The 17525-nt window shown below is 40.3% G+C and overlaps 5 protein-coding genes across 5 annotated transcripts in view; 4 read left to right on the top strand and 1 right to left on the bottom strand.

The window, feature by feature from the left end:
- The window catches only part of Cbr-nhl-3, a gene marked incomplete at both ends in the record, with an annotated part of 12106 nt that extends 8850 nt beyond the window's left edge, over positions 1-3256 (top strand). Inside the window, 2 exons of the mRNA XM_002632172.2 lie at positions 37-215; positions 3010-3256. Of these exons, the coding sequence (XP_002632218.2) occupies positions 37-215; positions 3010-3256 (426 nt within the window). The remainder of the gene's footprint in view (positions 1-36; positions 216-3009) is intronic.
- Positions 3257-3467: 211 nt separating this feature from the next.
- On the bottom strand, positions 3468-4205 carry CBG07090 (the record flags this gene model as incomplete). Its single annotated transcript, XM_002632174.1, has 2 exons — positions 3468-3896; positions 3948-4205. 2 exons carry the CDS (start codon positions 4203-4205, stop codon positions 3468-3470), a joined length of 687 nt encoding a protein of 228 aa, XP_002632220.1.
- A 789-nt stretch (positions 4206-4994) lies between these two features.
- On the top strand, positions 4995-6208 carry Cbr-cdc-37 (the record flags this gene model as incomplete). Its single annotated transcript, XM_002632175.1, has 3 exons — positions 4995-5183; positions 5241-6041; positions 6086-6208. 3 exons carry the CDS (start codon positions 4995-4997, stop codon positions 6206-6208), a joined length of 1113 nt encoding a protein of 370 aa, XP_002632221.1.
- Positions 6209-7473: 1265 nt separating this feature from the next.
- CBG07092 lies at positions 7474-10429 on the top strand (the record flags this gene model as incomplete). The annotated part of the gene is made up of 11 exons (XM_002632176.1): positions 7474-7516; positions 7574-7637; positions 7686-7771; positions 7826-7990; positions 8496-8643; positions 8712-8745; positions 9240-9341; positions 9616-9740; positions 9787-9872; positions 10076-10240; positions 10284-10429. 11 exons carry the CDS (start codon positions 7474-7476, stop codon positions 10427-10429), a joined length of 1164 nt encoding a protein of 387 aa, XP_002632222.1.
- Positions 10430-11181: 752 nt separating this feature from the next.
- On the top strand, positions 11182-13414 carry CBG07093 (the record flags this gene model as incomplete). Its single annotated transcript, XM_002632177.1, has 6 exons — positions 11182-11254; positions 12024-12137; positions 12189-12252; positions 12661-12746; positions 12922-13086; positions 13269-13414. The coding sequence occupies 6 exons, from the start codon at positions 11182-11184 to the stop codon at positions 13412-13414; spliced, it is 648 nt and encodes a 215-aa protein (XP_002632223.1).
- Between the last annotated feature and the right edge of the window lie 4111 nt (positions 13415-17525).

Genomic DNA, 17525 nt, shown 5'->3' with positions numbered 1-17525 from the left:
ATGACCAAAATCTTTATCTTTGATGGCAAATTCAAGCCAGTGCTAAGTTTTCCAGTTCGCGAAACGAAGGGAGCCGAAGTGAAGTGTGTAGCCGTCGGGATGGATGATGACGTCATCGTGGGGACGACAGATGAGTTGCTTCTGTATGATTCGGCTGGAAGGATGTTGAGGAAGTTGAATGTGTCACCACCTGGGACACCAATGCCCAAGCATGGGTAAGTTTTTAGCAATGGAGCGAATTCGCTTTATTCATGTAATTGCGCTCGGATGATGATTAAGCTAATTACGGCATTGCTCTGATCGAATTTCGATGCCGAAAATTCAAGAGTCGGCGGAGCTTCGGTACTGTAGCGAAATCCTCAAAGGCGCATTTAAAGGAACATGTATTATCGTGAATGTTTTCTGGTCTATTTTTTTGTTTTTTTTTTGATAAATTCTATCAATTTCGAGCTGTTTTTTTACACAGAAACTCAAAAATTCCAAAAATTGCCTAAAAACTAAAATACCGTAAAATCTGTATTGATATTGCGCCTCTATTTGAATTGCCCCTCTAATAGACTTGCACCCCTTGAGGGCACTTGAAAAATAGACTTGCAGCCTTTAATTGAATTGCCCCCGTAATACAATTGCATCTCCAGCAGAATTGCGGCTCCGCCGGGAGTACTGTGCAATTTTTAGTCTGGGACACCGTGACGAACAATTGCACAGTTGTTTTTCGAATTTCTTTTTTTTTAAACTACCTACTTAATTTCTGATTTATTTTTATTTTTCTTTGTTTTTTTAACAATATTTTCCATTTATTGAAGCGAGCAACACGAGCAATGAGTTCTGAAGAAGTCCTCGAAGACGTGGAAAACGTAGAAGACGTGGAAGACGTGGAAAACGTGGAAGACGTGGAAGACGTGGAAAACGTGGAAGACGTGGAAAACGTGGAAGACGTGGAAGACGTTGAAAAAGTTGGTGGAAACTCTAGAAAGAGAAAGCGTGGAGCCCACCCCTTGGATTACAAGCTTACGGTGGTGAAATGGGCAGAATCAAAAAATAACACGGAAGCAGCTAAGAAATTTGGAGTTTCAAGACAAAATGTGCAACAATGGAGAGCTCAGAAAGAAAAAATAATAGCAACAATCGCTGAAAATGGAAAAAAGAAAAAACGGCTTGATGGCGCAGGGCGTAAAGTGAATGATAAAGATTTTGATACTAAACTTGCGGAATGGGTCCGAGAGCAAAGAGAAAAAAAGCTTCGTATTACTCGTATTGGAATCCAGAATCGCGCCAAGTCTATTTCAAATAGTGATATGAAGGTTTGAAAACAGATTACCTACTTGAGATTAAACATTAAATGTTGCAGTTCTCGAATGGATGGCTGGTTTCTTTTTTGAAGCGGCATGGATTTTCGAGTAGACGTGCTACAACAGTCTGTCAAAAACCGCCAGAGTTTTATGTGGAGAAAATTATTGACTTTCTCCTTTATGTGGAACGATTAATTGCCATGAATAATTATGACAAAATTTTCGCATGTGATGAGACGGCGGTTTATCTGGATTGTTCGAATAGTTTGACTGTAGCGGATCGAGGATCTAAACAAGTCAGCACACTCAAAAATAACAAGCTAAACGTTTCAATTTCAGGTTTCAGTGAAAACCACGGGACACGAGAAATTGCATGTTACAGTAATGCTGTGCGCTCGATCAGACGGTTTTAAGTGCAAACCTTTTGTACTTTTTCCAAGAAAAAGACCAGTGCAAAGTATTGAGGAAACATTTAGAAAAACTTTGCAGTTGGTTTGGTGTGACAGAACATTTTTCAACGATGAAATCACAAAAACTTTTCTTGAAAAAGTTCTCGGTCACTCAATGTTCGGAAAAAGGTTGTTAGTATGGGACTCTTACCGTTGCCACATCAGTACAGACACTAAAAAAGTATTGAAACAACTGAGACTAGACACTGCGGTGATTCCTGGAGGATGCACAAAATTCTTACAAGTGAGTAGATTTTATTGAAACTTTGCGTGACCCGATTTTTCAGGCTCCAGATGTATATTGGAACGCAATGTTTAAATCTTTCATCAGAAAAGAGTACGAAGATTGGATGGTTCATGGAACGAAATCGTTCACCCCGGCGGGAAATATGCGTGCTCCCAGTATGGAAGTTTATTTGAAATGGATTCAATTGGCGTGGGAAAATATCCCGAAGGAATACATTGTAAGATCATTCAAAGGATGCGGATTAAAAAATGGAAGAAATGGCGAAGATGATGAGGCAATTCATTGTTTCAAGAAAGATGGAGAAATTCCAGAAGGCGTACAGTTATTGAAGACAAGACGAGCAGAACGAGAAATGGAAGAAATTCAGGAGATTTTGGGAGATATTGAAATTGAGGAAGACGATGGAGAAATGAACCATGCCGAGGAAGAAGACAATAACTATGACAGTGACGCCTCAATTTTTTGAATATTTTCCTTTTGTTGTGTTCAATTTGTTACTTTTTTGTTGATTTTCATAATAAAACTTTTTTTTTCAAAATTTTCGTAGTTTGAAAAATAGAATTGCAGCCTCTATTTGAATTGCCCCTCTAATAGAGTTGCACCCCTTGAGGTGACTTGAACAATAGACTTGCATGCAATATCAATACAGATTTTACGGTAAATTTTAAAATAAACTTCATAGATTTTGAGTTTTTTGTTTAAAAATCCCAAAAATTCCGAAAAAAAATAGCATGAAAAAAATTGAAATTGTTTAAAAATCGAAAAAATAGGCTAGAAAATGATTACCAAAATGCATGCTCTTTTAAATGCGCCTTTAAGGGTTTCGCTACCGGACCTACGCTCCGCCCACCCTCGAATTTTCGAACATTGAAATTATACCACAGTATTAGTGTGCATGCTCAAGAAATCAACAGAAATTTACAGCAGAAAATATTTTGAGCAAAGTCACAGCGATTTTTAAAAACTGTCAGTAAAGCAAACGCGCTCCAATGTGAATTTAAATTTCCTTTTATTTTTCCAGCGGCCGCTTCAACGTAACCACAGTAACCTGCGACGTCTCTACCGGCCAAATCGTTGTCATCTTCACTGACAAGATCATGGATCGCACAACTATCGGCGTAGTCAGCTACAAGGGCGACTTCCTGTACTCTATTGAGCCAGGAGCCCAGGAGAAGTTCCAGGCGCCATGTGGCATTTTTGTGCACAAGAACAAGGCGTTTGTGACGGATTTCGAGAGCAATACAGTGAGAAGCTACAAGTACAAGTGAATGATGGATAATATTAATGAATCGGGTCTCTCTCCTAATAATGTACCTCCTATTTTTTCTGTGTTGTGATGAAAAATGGAATAAAATTGTCTGAATAAATAAATGATACATTGAACATAAATTATGCAATAGAGATAAAAGAGATAAAACACAACCGTATAAATGAGAAATTTAAGAAATTATGCAACGGGTTGATGGTCAGTAAGGGCATTTACAGCTCTCCTGTGGCACGGGCTTTGTAGTGGTTGAAGATGCGGCTAGCCGTCTGACTGGCCATATTCCAGTAGTTTTGAACTTGAGACATGTAGAACTTGACGACTGAGAGCGGCTCGCCCAACGAGATTCCAGAGGTGCAGTGGACGGTGGAGGAGAATGGGAGGAAGCCGCGGCCATAACACGCCACAAAAGTGTCCTTCTCGAAGTTGTACACATAGGACTCGAACTGTCCGTGTCTGAAGGCCATTCCACTGGAGAAAGCTTCCGATGTGTCGTCCTGTGTGCCATCGTTGAATCTGGAGACCTTTCCTTTGAGTACTGTGCACGTGGTGTTGGCCCAGTGGAATCCAGCGCGACCGGATGTTGGGAATGGGGTGGAGAAGGCAGCGGCGAACTCGGTGAAAGCGGTGATAATTGGATAGATCTGGAAATTTCGGAATTTAGGTCAAAGCCAAGGATTTTGTCAAAAACTCACCCTCAAACTGAGCCCTCCGAGTTGCATAGCATGCCACTCGATATGACGTGGCATTATTGGGTCATAGTAGCTGCGCATTCCAGATGTCAATGTGGAAATTGACTGTGAAGCCGTTGGAGCGCTCGCCGCCTTCGCTGCGATTCCCTTGAACTGCTTGGGCGAGATATCGTAGTGTTTCCAGCGAAGACCGTACTGGATGGCTTGGAAGGCGGCGTAGAAGAGCAGCAGGTACCGAAGCTTCGAGGAAATCAGCGTCATAGTGCGTGTTGAACTATCCTGGAAACATCTAGGTCTCGAGGTGGAAAACGTGGCTAGTGATGTGTGAGTGCGAAGAGAGACAACAGTTCAGACTGCCTGACATAGCAAGTTCAAAAGTGAGTGAGATATTTTTCAAACTTCTCTGTAAGATTCTTCGAAATTTTGCGGCTTTTCCCCCACTTGAAAATCAGCTTTTCCCGGCGAAAATCGCACAAAAAATGACAAAATCTCAAATATGTGTGAACACCTCTACGCGCAGTTGCGTACAAAGCATGAAACCTTACGAGCGATTTAGTTGCGGCGCGTGCGTTCTTCGCGCTTCGAGAAGGTGCGAGAAAACCGTGGGCGGAGTTTGTTTCCTTGTACCTTTTTGGTTTTTTGGGTTGCTAAGAACTAAAAATCATCATTTTTGTCTTAAATTCTCTTTTTTCGAATTCCTAGAAACAACGAAAATCGACCGAATCGGGGAGATACGTATTTTCTATCAATTCCGTTCTCCCCGTTTCCGTAAATATCTCTCGCTTTCATTTTTCTCCACAGAATTTCGAATTTTCTTCTTCATCTAAATATTATACCATCGAAATCGCATCGTCAGTTTTAAAAATTTTCGAGAATGTTTCGCTTTTCCTTTAATTGAAATCATGTTGTCCTTTACATAATCCCGATGGATTATCTTGTTGCTCTGAGCAACGGATGCGCTTTATCCTCTTCCGCTACGCTATCTGCTTCCTCTGCTCTTCGATTTCCCGCTTCTCCTCCTCATTTCACATATTTTAAACATTTCAGAAAATGCCGATCGATTACTCCAAATGGAAGGACATTGAAGTCTCCGATGACGAGGATGACACTCACCCAAACATTGACACACCATCGCTCCACAGATGGCGTCATCAGGCTCGTCTCGAACGAATGGCCGAGCAGAAGATGGCCAAGGAGCAATTGGAGAAGGATAAATCGACAACTAGCAAGAAAATGGAGGTGAGAAACTTGATTTTTGCGAGAAAACCTTGTCCTCAATAAATTTATAATTTTCAGGATCTCGAGAAGAAGTTGGCTGAAGCCACCACCGACTGCAAGTCCGACATCCAAAAACAAATTGACGACGTGAAGCGACAGGAAGAAGAGTGGCGTAAGAAGGAGGCAGAGCTTGAGGAGAAGGAGCGTTTGGCGCCATGGAACGTTGATACCATCGGACACGAAGCGTTCAGCACCTCTCGTATCAACAAGATTACTGATAAGAAGCCGGTACCAAAGAAGACCGATGAGGAGGATTCCAAGGATATGGGCACGTTCTTCCAGGAAAACGAGAGTCTTTTGGAGAGACTCGGAAGCTTGAAAGGAGGATGCAAGGCTACTGAGATCTTCCTTGCTGAGCACCCACACATGGCTTCGGATTACAGTGCCAATTGGCTTACTATTGAGGCTCTTAACGCCGCGATCGTTGAGGACGAGCCGAAGATGAAGACCATGGCTGAGCAGTGCATCATCATTCAATATCTCATTGAGCTCTCGAAGTCTCTCAACGCCGTCCCCACCAATACTTCGATTCAAAAGCAGTTCTTCAAGAAGTTCGAGGCTGCTGATCCATCGTACATGAAGCATTATCATGATGAAGTGAAAGCGTTCGAGGATCGTTTGAGAACTCGCGCTCAAACGAAACGAGAAGCTGCGATGGAAGAGGTGGAGAATGAGGAGCGTGCAAAAAGAATTGAAGCGTCGCCAGGGGGTCTCGATCCTCAAGAGGTGTTTGAGGAGCTTCCAGAAGAGATGAGAAAGTGTTTCGAGAGTCATGACATTGAAGCGCTCAAGGGATTGGCTCAGGTTATGGATGAAGAGGTAATTGTTTGCGTTAGTCGGTGTTTTCCATAACTTCTTTCCAGGTTTTCAAGTTCCACTTCGATCGATGCATTGCCTCTGGCCTCTGGGTGCCCGGAAAAGCCGACGAAGAGGAAGAGGAGGAAGAAGCTGTCGCCTCTACATCGAACGATAGTGCAGCCAACTGAAAATCCTCGTCCTAGGACCAATCCAACACGCTGAAAAACAATGATCTATACTTGTCGTCAACCTTTTTTTTTTGAGGGAGGATGGTTTCTCCTTCCGTTCCACCCCACATATTTAGCATTCTTCTCACCCGTCAAATACATTTATCATAATTCATTTCCCCAGCCCTCCCTCTTTATTTGATTGCTTCCTTGTAAATTGATTTTTTTCGCCTATTTTTTTGTAAATGGTCTCCCTCAAATCTCTCCCCCATTCACTCTCAGAACATTCTATTCTATTCCACATAAATCTCTTCTGCACTTTCTATTGTTCAGTGCAGAAAAAGCAACTTTTGATCTTTAACTGGGGTATAAAACTGGAAAAAAACCAAAAAAGAAAGACTGCAACAAAAAATGCGACATTTTCTTAATCTAGTTTTTCTAGCTTGTCTCTCAATTTCAGTGTCGTCTGAATTGAGTGCCTATGCAAGTAGGTGTAGTTCGTAGTTTGACTTTGTAGTTTGTAGTTTGAAACTGTAGACTGGAAACCGAGAGGGCTTCGTTACTGCGAAACAGTCCGTCATCCGACAAATCCGTTGTTTGGAGGCGTGGCGTGTGGGCTGTCCGGGTATTTTGTGATGAATTCTTGTAAGTTTCGAGAATTTTTGATGCTGAGGCAAATTTTGAAAATCTGCGTTTTCTGGTCTTCAAAATGAGCCTAAACATGACCTAACTGGGATTGTTTTGAGATACCGTAAGCTCTAATAGAAGGCTTCCGGAGCCGCCTACTTTGTGCTCATATATCTCGGTTCATGTAGAAGATATCAAAAAAATTTCAACAGATAAATTGTGTTTGATATTATGATAAACACTTTATCAGTTTACCATTGTTTGATATCTTTCGCAGGAAATGAGATATATGAGATTAAAGTTGATGGTCTGGGTGAGTTTATAATAGACGCCCACAAAAACCGTCCACTTTGAGTTCATGTTATTATCTCAGCTACTGTAAAAGATATCAAAAAAGTGTCAACTGATAAAACATAGCGGATATTATTATAAATCATCATTAGATCAATTTTCGATATCTTTCACAGGAAATTAGATATGTGGGTTCAAAGTTGATGGTCTGGGTTACCTTCTATAGACGCCCACGAAAATCGTCAACGCTGAGCTCATATATCTCGGTTCCCATTAGAGATAACAAAAAGTTGCCAACTGATAAAATGTAGCTAATATTATGATAAACATTTCATCAGTTGACCACTTTTTGATATCTTCCACAGGAAATGAGATATACGAGCTCAAAGTTGAGAGTTCGGAGGGGCTACGGTACATCTATTGAAAAATGAGGATTTTCAGCTTTTTCAAATGTATAAACTTTTTTAGTGTACGAAGTGGAAATCACCTCATCTATCTCGTTGGGACTTATTAATACTGGTATTATTACAACGTATGAAATCTTTCAAAAATTAGTTTTTCGATATTTTTTCAATTCCAGCGACGCTCTATCAACTGAAAGCGGGTTCTGGAAGACTTGCAAGCCATATTTGGTTCGATTGTTTGATGGGCTCTGGTCGGATGTTAGTGAGTTCTTGAGTTTTCGAAAACTACTACAGTAATCCGAATCTTCAATTCCAGCCAAGTCGTGCACCTTCATGGTGGACCCTCTTCCAGATTTTCCAGTCTGTGCACAGGTCCCAAACGAGTCGTTTTTGTACCGAAGTGGCAGTGGTTACTGTATGAAGGAGAAAGTTTGTGGAGGAAAAGTGACCATTGAATTTTTGAAGAGCCCTGATAACAGTTGTGAGTCTCCCAAGTCATTAACTTTGACCCAATTTATCTCATTTCCTGTGGAAAATATGAAAAAGTAGTCAACTAACAAAATGTTTACCATAATATCAGTAATATTTTATTGGTGTACATATTTTTTGATATCTTTTACAGGAACCGAGATAAATTGGATCAAAGTTTAAAGTTAGAGGGAGGGTGTTGGTCATTAGTTAGGAGGCCTACACTATCACCTTTGACCCAATTTATCCAAGTTTCTGTGAAAAATATCAAAAAGTAGGCAATGAATAAAATGTTCATCATATTATCATGAACATTTTATCAGTTGACAACTTTTTGATATCTTTCACAGGAAGTGAGATATACGCGCTCAAAGTTGACTGTTTGGAAGACATTCTATGTACTAGGGGGTTTATTGAGATTACGGTTATATTTACGATAGAAAGTTTACTAAATTTAATTATGTTTACTTATGATAATGATAAAACTATGAACCTTATTATTTTCGAAAAAATTCCAGCTCTTGTCTACTCCTGGACCACAGCTGATACCAGAGCTCTCACCGAAGTGGGCTACATCAAAGTTGGCAATTGCTATGGTTACTCGAAAGTTCTGAATCCCAACAAGGACTATACAACAATGATGGAGGAGGATGAGAAGAATGCACAGTGAATCATTTTCAGTTTTTATTTAAAAAACTCTTCTCACTTCTTGTTATTAAAATTATCTATTGAAGGGGGGCTCCGACCAGAAATTTTCATTGCATTAAAGTGTGTTAAAATTTATCTATTTTTCAAATGAAATGAGGGCTAAATCGTCTGAAACCAATTTTGGGCAATATTAAACACAATGTGTCAATCTCTGTGAATTTTTGTCATCACACATCTTACACAAAATATCATTTTTCTTGTATATTTTCTCATGTTTCAATAGTCTGGCCTAAATATGGTTTTTTAAACTATCATGGGTTTCCTGTTATTCTTATTGTTGGAGCTGATCTTTTTTGACGAAAAAAGCAAACATTCAAAGTATTCAGTTTGCTATAAAAAGCTGAAAATGATACAGAACAGTCAACTATTGAAAAAAATATGTTACTTTCTATCCTTCTAGCTTCTCCGTTTTTTGTCAGCCCTGTGGCGTCCCAGCTGAGTGCCTATACGAGTAAGTGTCAACTTCAAACCCATATATCTCGTTTTCTGTAACAGATATCAAAATTTTGTCAACTGATAAAATACTTATCATTATATCAACTATACTTTATCAGTTGGCCATTTTTTGTATCTCTTACATGAGCCGGTATGGGCTCAAAGATACGGCAACAAAAAACCGATTCTTCCAGGCTGGACCCCCGAGTATACCAGATATTGTGAGCAGATTCAATCCACGAATCCAGCGACTCCCCTGTCTGGAGGTGTCGCGTGTGGCTACACGGCATGGAATGTCATGAGTAATTGTGAGTGAAACTACCGTAACCGCTATAATAGAAGGGCTCACACACTCTCAAGTTTGAGGTTAACTATCTCAATTTCTATGAGAGATATCAAAAACTCGTCAACTGGCAAAAAATTGCAGTATTTTACAAGGTGACACCTTTCTGTTACCTCTTATAGAAACTGAGATAGTTAAACTCAAAGTTTAAGTGTTGGGGCTCTCTCTCTCTCTCTCTCTCTCTCTCTCTCGGAAAATTATACTTTTTCACAGTGTATCCTCTCAAAATCGCCTCGACTTCCACATTGAGTCTTATCAATGTTGGATGGATAACTACGTAAGTACCTAGATTTTCAGGTTTTTTGAAAATTAAAAAATTTCAGTGAAGCGTTATCGAGTCAAAAGGGGTTCTGGAAGACGTGCAAGCCGTACATGGTTCGATTGTTCGATGGACTTTGGAGTGATCTTTGTGAGTTTCTAAAGCATGACCTAAAAAATCTGGGTCATAACCTAACAAATCTAGCTCATGACCTAAAAATGAAATCTAGGTCATGACTTAAAAATTTGAATCTAGGTCATGACTTAAAAATTTGAATCTAGGTCATGGTCTAAAAAATACAATCTAGATCATAACTTAAAATTTGAAATCTAGGTCAAAACCTGAATTTTCAGCAAAAGCCTGCACACTCCTGGTTAACCAACCGAGTGGTTTCCCGAACTGCACACAAGACTACACTGGAAGTTTCCTCTATCGCAGTGGCAGTGGTTATTGTATGAATTCGAAAGTTTGTGGAGCGAACACAGAAATTGAGTTCTATAAAAATGCTGATGGATCTTGTAATTTTCGTCTTCCAGTAGCTTTTCTAGACTGGGTTTTCAGCGCTTCTCTACTCCTGGGAGCCAGCTGACGCCGCCCGTTTTACGACTCTCGGGTATACCAAAGTTGGTAGCTGTTATGGATATGGGAAGTTGGCCAATCCGGGAAGTACAACAACGAATCTGGAGAATGAGCCACCATTTTTTTGAATCAAAAATCTTTTTGATGTTTTTAATGAAATTTTAAATAAAATCTTATTTTGTTTAACCAGATGTTAGTCTTCGGAACATTTCCAGCTCAATTATCCCGGTTCCTGTAAAAGATAGCGGAAATTTGTAAACTGAAAAATTATTTGTGACATTATGATAAATAATTTATGAGTTGACCACTTTCCGATATCTGTTACAGAAATGAGATATAAGGGCTCAAAGATGATGGTCTGGGTAAGCTTCTAATAGACGCCCACAAAAACCGTCAACTCTGAGCTCATGTTATCTCGATTCCTGTGAAAGATATAAAAAATGTGTCAACTGATAAAATATTGGTGATATTATGATAAGCAATTTACCAGTTGACCACTTTCCGATATCTTTTACGGGAAACGAGATATACAGGCTCAAAGTTGACGATTTGGGGGTGGGGGGCATTCAGTTTGGAGATTCAAATTTTGCAAAAAACTGTAACAACAATAATTTTTTTAATTTTAGAAAAGCTCTGGAACAATTTGATTGAATTTGATAAAAATCGTACAACCAGTGCCTCCAGTATTGACCAAAAAACGCTTTCTTGATTCTATTTCTGTATATTTATTCTCAAATTATATATATATATATATATTATAGTTGTCCACCAAATTTTGGCTTCTTTCCAGAAGCTATTCTTTCCCAAATAAACTATACATTTTCCTCTCTGCCTATAAATATTCTTTCGAAAAACCCCAAATACTCAAATTTTCCAAAAAATGATCCACCTTTTATTCCTAGCCTCTTCCCTATTCGTTCTTCAAGTCTCCACACAGCTGAGCGCCTATGAAAGTGAGTTTGTAGCTTTTGTAGTCGCACTACAAACCAGTGATGGGAGGAAAAACGAATTTTTTTTTTGGCGGAAACCGGAAACGGAAAAAAACGAGTAAAAAGTTTTTACAGAAAACGGAATATTTTATTTTTCTGAAAGAAACGGGAACGGAAAAAATTTTCAAAAATCGGGCGGAAAACGGAAAACTGAAACGGAAACGGAAATTTCCCATTTTTCGTCTGTTTTTTCAAGGTTTTTTCCATCCAACATGATAATGAACACTTTTTAATGTTTAAAGGTGGAGGGACACGAAAAAAATAATGTTCTCGAAAATCCGTTTGAATATGTCCCTTGGGGAGTTGAACTTATGACAGGCAGATCAGGGGTACAGCACCGCTACCGACTGAGCTACGCGGGCAAAAGTGAAGTGGGCGCCCGATTGTAAACATAATGGTGAGGACGACAGCTGTACGCAGAGTGACATTAAGCGTTGTACACCGTCACGGTAGAATGCATAATCTGGCCCCAAAAATCCCCCGCAAAATCTCCTGTCCCCCCATCTTTAAAGACCATATCTGCATCACTTTCCATGTTTTTTTCGAGCCAGTTTCCATTCAATGTTTTTGTCGGTTTTTACATTTTTTTTTCCATTTCCGCTGAAAAAAATGGCGATTTTTCCGGAAAACGGAAACGGAATCGAAAAATTTTTTTCCACAAAAAAACGGGCGGAAAACGGAAACGGAAATTCCTCCCATCACCGCTACAAACTACAAAAAAAACGAATTTCAGCATGGACAACTGACTACATTCGATACTGCGAGATGATCCAATCCACCAACGCCGCGACACCTCTGTATAGAGGTGTGGCTTGTGGAAGGGACGCTTGGAATGTGATGAGTACTTGTGAGTCCTTTTCTGGAAGTTTCTAGAAATCATTCTGAAGATTATTTTCAGTTTTTCCCCTCCGAATCACTTCGACGATGACATTGGGTCTCATCAATGTGGCGTATATTACGACGTAAGGAACCCGCGTCCTGTTGGGAAGCCATAAGGCAGATAGCCGTCCAACAAAAAGTTGCCAACGGATAAAATGTCTATGTTAATATAAGCAATATTTTATCAGTGGACAATTCTTTGCTATCTCTAATGGGAATCGAGATAACATGAGCTCAAAGTGGACGGTTTTTGTGGGCGCCTATCAGAAGCTCACTCAGACCATCAACTTTGAGCCCTTATATCTCATTTCCTTAACAGATATCAGGAAGTGGTCAACTGATAAAATGTTCATCATAATGTCAGCTATATTTTATCAGTTGATAGATTTTTGGTGTCTCTTGCAACAAGCGAGATAATATGAACTCAAAGTTGGAAGCTGAAAGGCGGAGCCATTCTATTAGAGCAAATACAGTAATTCAGGGATTTCCAGGACCGCTCTGACAGATCAATCCGGGTTTTGGAACACTTGCAAACCGTATATGGTTCGATTGTTCGACGGACTTTGGAGTGACGTTAGTGAGTTTCTAGGCCACCAAGATTCGGGTTTCTAGGCCATTTAGAATAGGGCCTCTAGACCACCAAAATAGGGTTCCTAGGCCTCCAAAAATGGATTTCTAGGCCATTAAAAATCGGGGTTCCAGGCCACCAAGTTTAGGGTTTCTAGGCCATCAAAAACCGAGAATTTTTCCAGCCAAAGCCTGTACACTTCTCGTCAACCCTCCCTGGGGATTCCCAAACTGCACGCAGGACTACGACGGCGCGTTTGTGTACCGCAGTGGCAGCGGCTACTGTATGAAGTCTAAAGTTTGTGGAGCCACGGTGGAAATTGATTTTCTCAAGAGCGCTGATAATTCTTGTGAGTTTAGTCGACTGAATTTGCGCGTCAACATGCCAGAGAGTGTTTGCGTACGCAGCATTGTATTTGACGACATACTTTTCAAAAAGTGCGTCGTAAAATAAAAATTTGCCTACGCAAACACAATAAATCAATTGAAAAAGTCAAAACATCAAAAATAAGTTTTTGAAAAAATCTTCCAGCTATTATCTACACCTGGACCACAACCGAATCTGAAGCGCTGATTGCTCAGGGCTACACAAAAGTTGGCAATTGCTATGGCTACAGTCTTCTACCAAACCCCGCAGCTTCTAATGCAAATCTTATGAACGAGTTGTCGTTTCCCTAATAAAAATTGAAAAATTAAGTTAAAATTCATTATATTCAACAAGAGAAACACATCATCTGAGATCAAAGAAATCTGCGATTCACATTCACACCACCACCACCAATCGGAATATTATGACGACTTCGGATCGTTCCCTCGCTCTTTACAATGTGCTGATTGAGTTTCGCCGCTTCTTGTATCGCCAAACTTTGCGCGTTCATTCGATTCCCGTTCTCCACTGTCTGCTTGCATCGATTGCTCATTTCGGCGAGTTCCGCGAGCAACCACGTGGCTTTCTTGTTGGATTCGGTGACGAACTCCTGGAGGATGTGGATGGTTCCGTAGATCATGGAGTATGAGGAGGCGGGGTCTCGGAAGATTCGATGAGCGAAATCGAAGAGGCGGCGGGCCGTGAATCCACCGTCGCGTTTGTCAACATGGTCTCTGAAAAAAATGGGAATGCTTGTGACGGGAGCTTTCTATGACCTAGAAAACCTAGTAACGATTTTCTAGGCCACCAAGTTTTGGTTTTCTAGTCCACCAAAAATGGGGTTTCTAGGCCACCAAAAATGGGATTTCTAGGCCACCAAAAGTGGGGTTTTTAGGCCTTTAAAAACAGGTTTTTTTTTAAGTCACAAAAATAGGTTTTCTAGACTAACAAAAATATAGTTTCTAGCCCATCCAAAATAAAGTTTCTAGGCCACCAAAAATGGGGTTTCTAGGTCACCAAAGATATAGTTTCTAGGCCATCCAAAATAGGGGGTCTAGGCCACAGCAAACAGGCTTTCTAGCCCACCAAAAAGAGGTTTCTAGGTCACCATATAAGATTTTCTGGACCACAAAAAATGGGGCTTCTAGGCCACCAAAAATCGGGGTTTTAGGCTACCAGAAACAGAGTTTCTAGGTCATTGAAAATAGGTTTTCGAGGCCATCAAATTTCGGATTTTCAGCGCAAACTACCTACCTAACCAATCCAACCAACGTTTTGGCTGAAAAATCTCTCAACGCCCAATGGTTATCAGTCTCGGGTCGCAAACACATATTCCGGCATACACAGCAACTGAGAAGCGATGGGAGGACGTGGTGGAGCTGAAAATTTGCCCATTTTCAGTGAAAAACCCTCCAGAAAGCTGAATTTCAGAACTTTTGGAATTTTTGCCTAGTCTTTTTTTCAAACTTCTGATATTCCGCATACCTACCGTAACACTCATATCACAGGCTTTGTTATGGGACAGAGATCGAAGGACACGTCCGGCGTAGATGATAAGTGATAGGCATCGTTGGGAGATGTTGCATGAGATCGATTTGCAGATTCGTTCGGTGAGATGTGGAAGGAATACCTGGAAAGTGGGAATCGTGATAACTATGGGGATTTTTGACCTGGAAATCTTTATTATCGTATTTTCTCTAATAGAAGCTCTTCCACAGATCCAACTTTGAGCTCAATTATCTGGCTTTCTATAAGAGATATCGAAAATCTGTCAACTGATTAAATATAGATTATATCATGATAAACATTTTATCAGTTGACCACTTTCCGATATATGTTACGGGAAATGAGATATAAGGGCTCAAAGTTGATGGTCTGAGTGAGCTTCTGATAGTCGCCCACAAAAACCGTCCACTTTGAGCTCATGTTATCTCGGTTCCCATTAGAGATAGCGAAAAACTGTCAACTGATAAAATATTGCTTATATTATCATAAACACTTTGTTAGCAGACAACCTTTTCATATCTTTTACAGGAATTGAGATAATCGAGCTCAAAAGATGCTATTTCGACTAGATAAGATCTGTTTTTGGACTCCAAAAACGCTAGTTTATTACCTGCAACCCCGCATCCGTCTCCAACGTATACAACGCTTCATGCCTCTTCTTATCATCCTGCCCCATGCAAACCGTGATAATATCCTTCATAAATATTTGCTGCTCAACGGTGAGGATCTCCAGTGTCGGATGCTTCAGACCCACTTTCTGGTCGCTTTTCGCACATTTTACCGTCTCTCGAAACATTGAAAGACACGATGACGTTGAGGTTGGCGGAAGGACTTTTTCCTGAATCGGCGCCATCACTGCCGGCCCATTTTTCTCGTAGTAGTTGCCGTCCTCGTCGTCGACGTTCGGTGTGAATTCGGATTGCACGGGTTGCCCTTCATTCACTAGTTCGTAGGCTGAAAATAGGGGTTTCTAGGCCATAAAAATAAGGTTTTCTAGGCCATCAAAAATCGGGTTTCTAGGCCACTAAAAAAGAAATTCTAGGCAACCCAAAATTGCGTTCCTAGGTCATTAAATATAGAATTTCTAGGCCACCGAAATGTTGGTTTTTAGGCTATAAAAATAGGGGTTTCTAGGCCACCTAAAATAGGGTTTCTAGTCCACTAAAAACAAAAAGTCTAGGACACTAAAAATGTATTTCCAGGCCATTGAAGGTAGGGGTTTCTAGGCCATCAAAAACGTGCTTTCTAGGCTATTCAAAACAGGGTTTCTAGGCCACCAAAAAACAGGGTTTCTAGGCCACCAAAAACAGGCTTTCTAGGTCATTGAAAACAGGGTTTTTAGGCCACTAAAAATATGAGTTTCTAGACCACCAAAAATAGGGTTTATGGCTCCGGGACGTTTCAGAGCCCGACGTTTCGGAACCACGACGTTTCAGAACTGGACAGTTCAGAACCGGATGTTTCAGAACTTTTCTCTGAACGTCGGGTTCTGAAACGTCCCGGAGCCATAAACCCTATTTTTGGTTGTCTAGAACCTCTGTTTGAAATGGCTTTGAAACTCCCATTTTAATGGCCTTGAAACTCCCATTTTCGGTGGCCTAGAAACCCTGTTTTGAATGGCCTAGAAAGCATGTTTTCGATGGCCTAGAAACCTCTCATTTAATGGCTTGGAAATCCATTTTTGGCGGCCTAGAATTTCAGTTTTTAGTGGCCTAGAAACCCTATTTTAGGTGGCCTAGAAACCCCTATTTTTATAGCCTAAAAACCAACATTCGGTGGCTTAGAAATTCTATATTTCGCCATCGGAAATAGATCACCGATTTTTTGTTTTGCTTCAAAATCATATTTCTCCCTTACAAATAACTCTAAGCTCCCTTGGAATCTGTACAAACGTCTCGATATCATCCTTCTCAACATCCACATCCATCTTCTGGAATGTCCATATTCCTGACGTTCCAGATGTCCCCTGAACTTGTGTCATTTGATTAATGCCCATATTTAAAGTGTCCACAGTCGCGATTTTCAGTGATCCCATGTTTTGTTGATACTTGAGCACATTCTCCACGTCCTGTACTGTCATTTTATGGCGAGAACAGTGACGGGACCATTTGGCGGCGAGTTGAATCGTGGTTTTGAGGAATTCGCGGGCCTGGAATTTGGAAATTGGAGTTTTCTAGCTCATTATTAAAAAATTGATTTTTCCAGAAACTTCCAGAAGGCAAAATTCAAAACTTCGAGAAATTAGCGATTTTTTCTTCCATTTCTCGCAAAATTTTTAGACCTTTTAAGGTTTTTTTCAGCTATTTTTGAAGACTTTTTTTCGATTTTTCCGAATTTTTTGTCTGAAATTAGATGTTGAAGAAAATTACTGTAGATTACTGTAGAATCTAATTTCTTTTTTGAAGTTTTTTCATTGCAAACAAACAAAATGACGCCAAAATGCGGACAAGTTGTTTTTAACTACTACAGTAATCTACAGTAGTCTTCGCGAACACCGAATTTCATCTCGAAGTGGTGGCCTAACTTGTGCAAGTTTGATTTTCTAGGCCACCACGTTAAAATGGCCTAGAAATGCATGACTTGCATTTTGTGTGTCTGCATTGGAACTTGCCGAAGAGGCTTTTGAAGCGGCGTGCTGTAAGAAAACTCTGAAATTAAATGGAAAAATAAACCAAAATTTCAGATTCCAGCTCATCAGGTGTCGTGATATCGCACAAGAATGGGACTGGAGAGGTTTTAGCGGCAGAATCCTTTGAAGTGACTTTTCTAAATTCTGAAAAGGCGAAAAATCTATTTTTTTTTAGGACTCTGGCCTCCATTTCATCTTTTCCCAGTCCACCAACATTCAATACCCAACAAATTTCGATGATATTGCCGTGGGATCAGTGGTACAAGTCTATTGGACCCGAAGCTTTG

The sequence above is a fragment of the Caenorhabditis briggsae genome (genome assembly GCF_000004555.2).
Source record: "Caenorhabditis briggsae complete genome, chrII, whole genome shotgun sequence".
Classification (NCBI taxonomy): domain Eukaryota; kingdom Metazoa; phylum Nematoda; class Chromadorea; order Rhabditida; family Rhabditidae; genus Caenorhabditis; species Caenorhabditis briggsae.
Note: the sequence above shows the minus strand (reverse complement) of the source record. Positions and strands in the feature narration are given on the sequence as shown.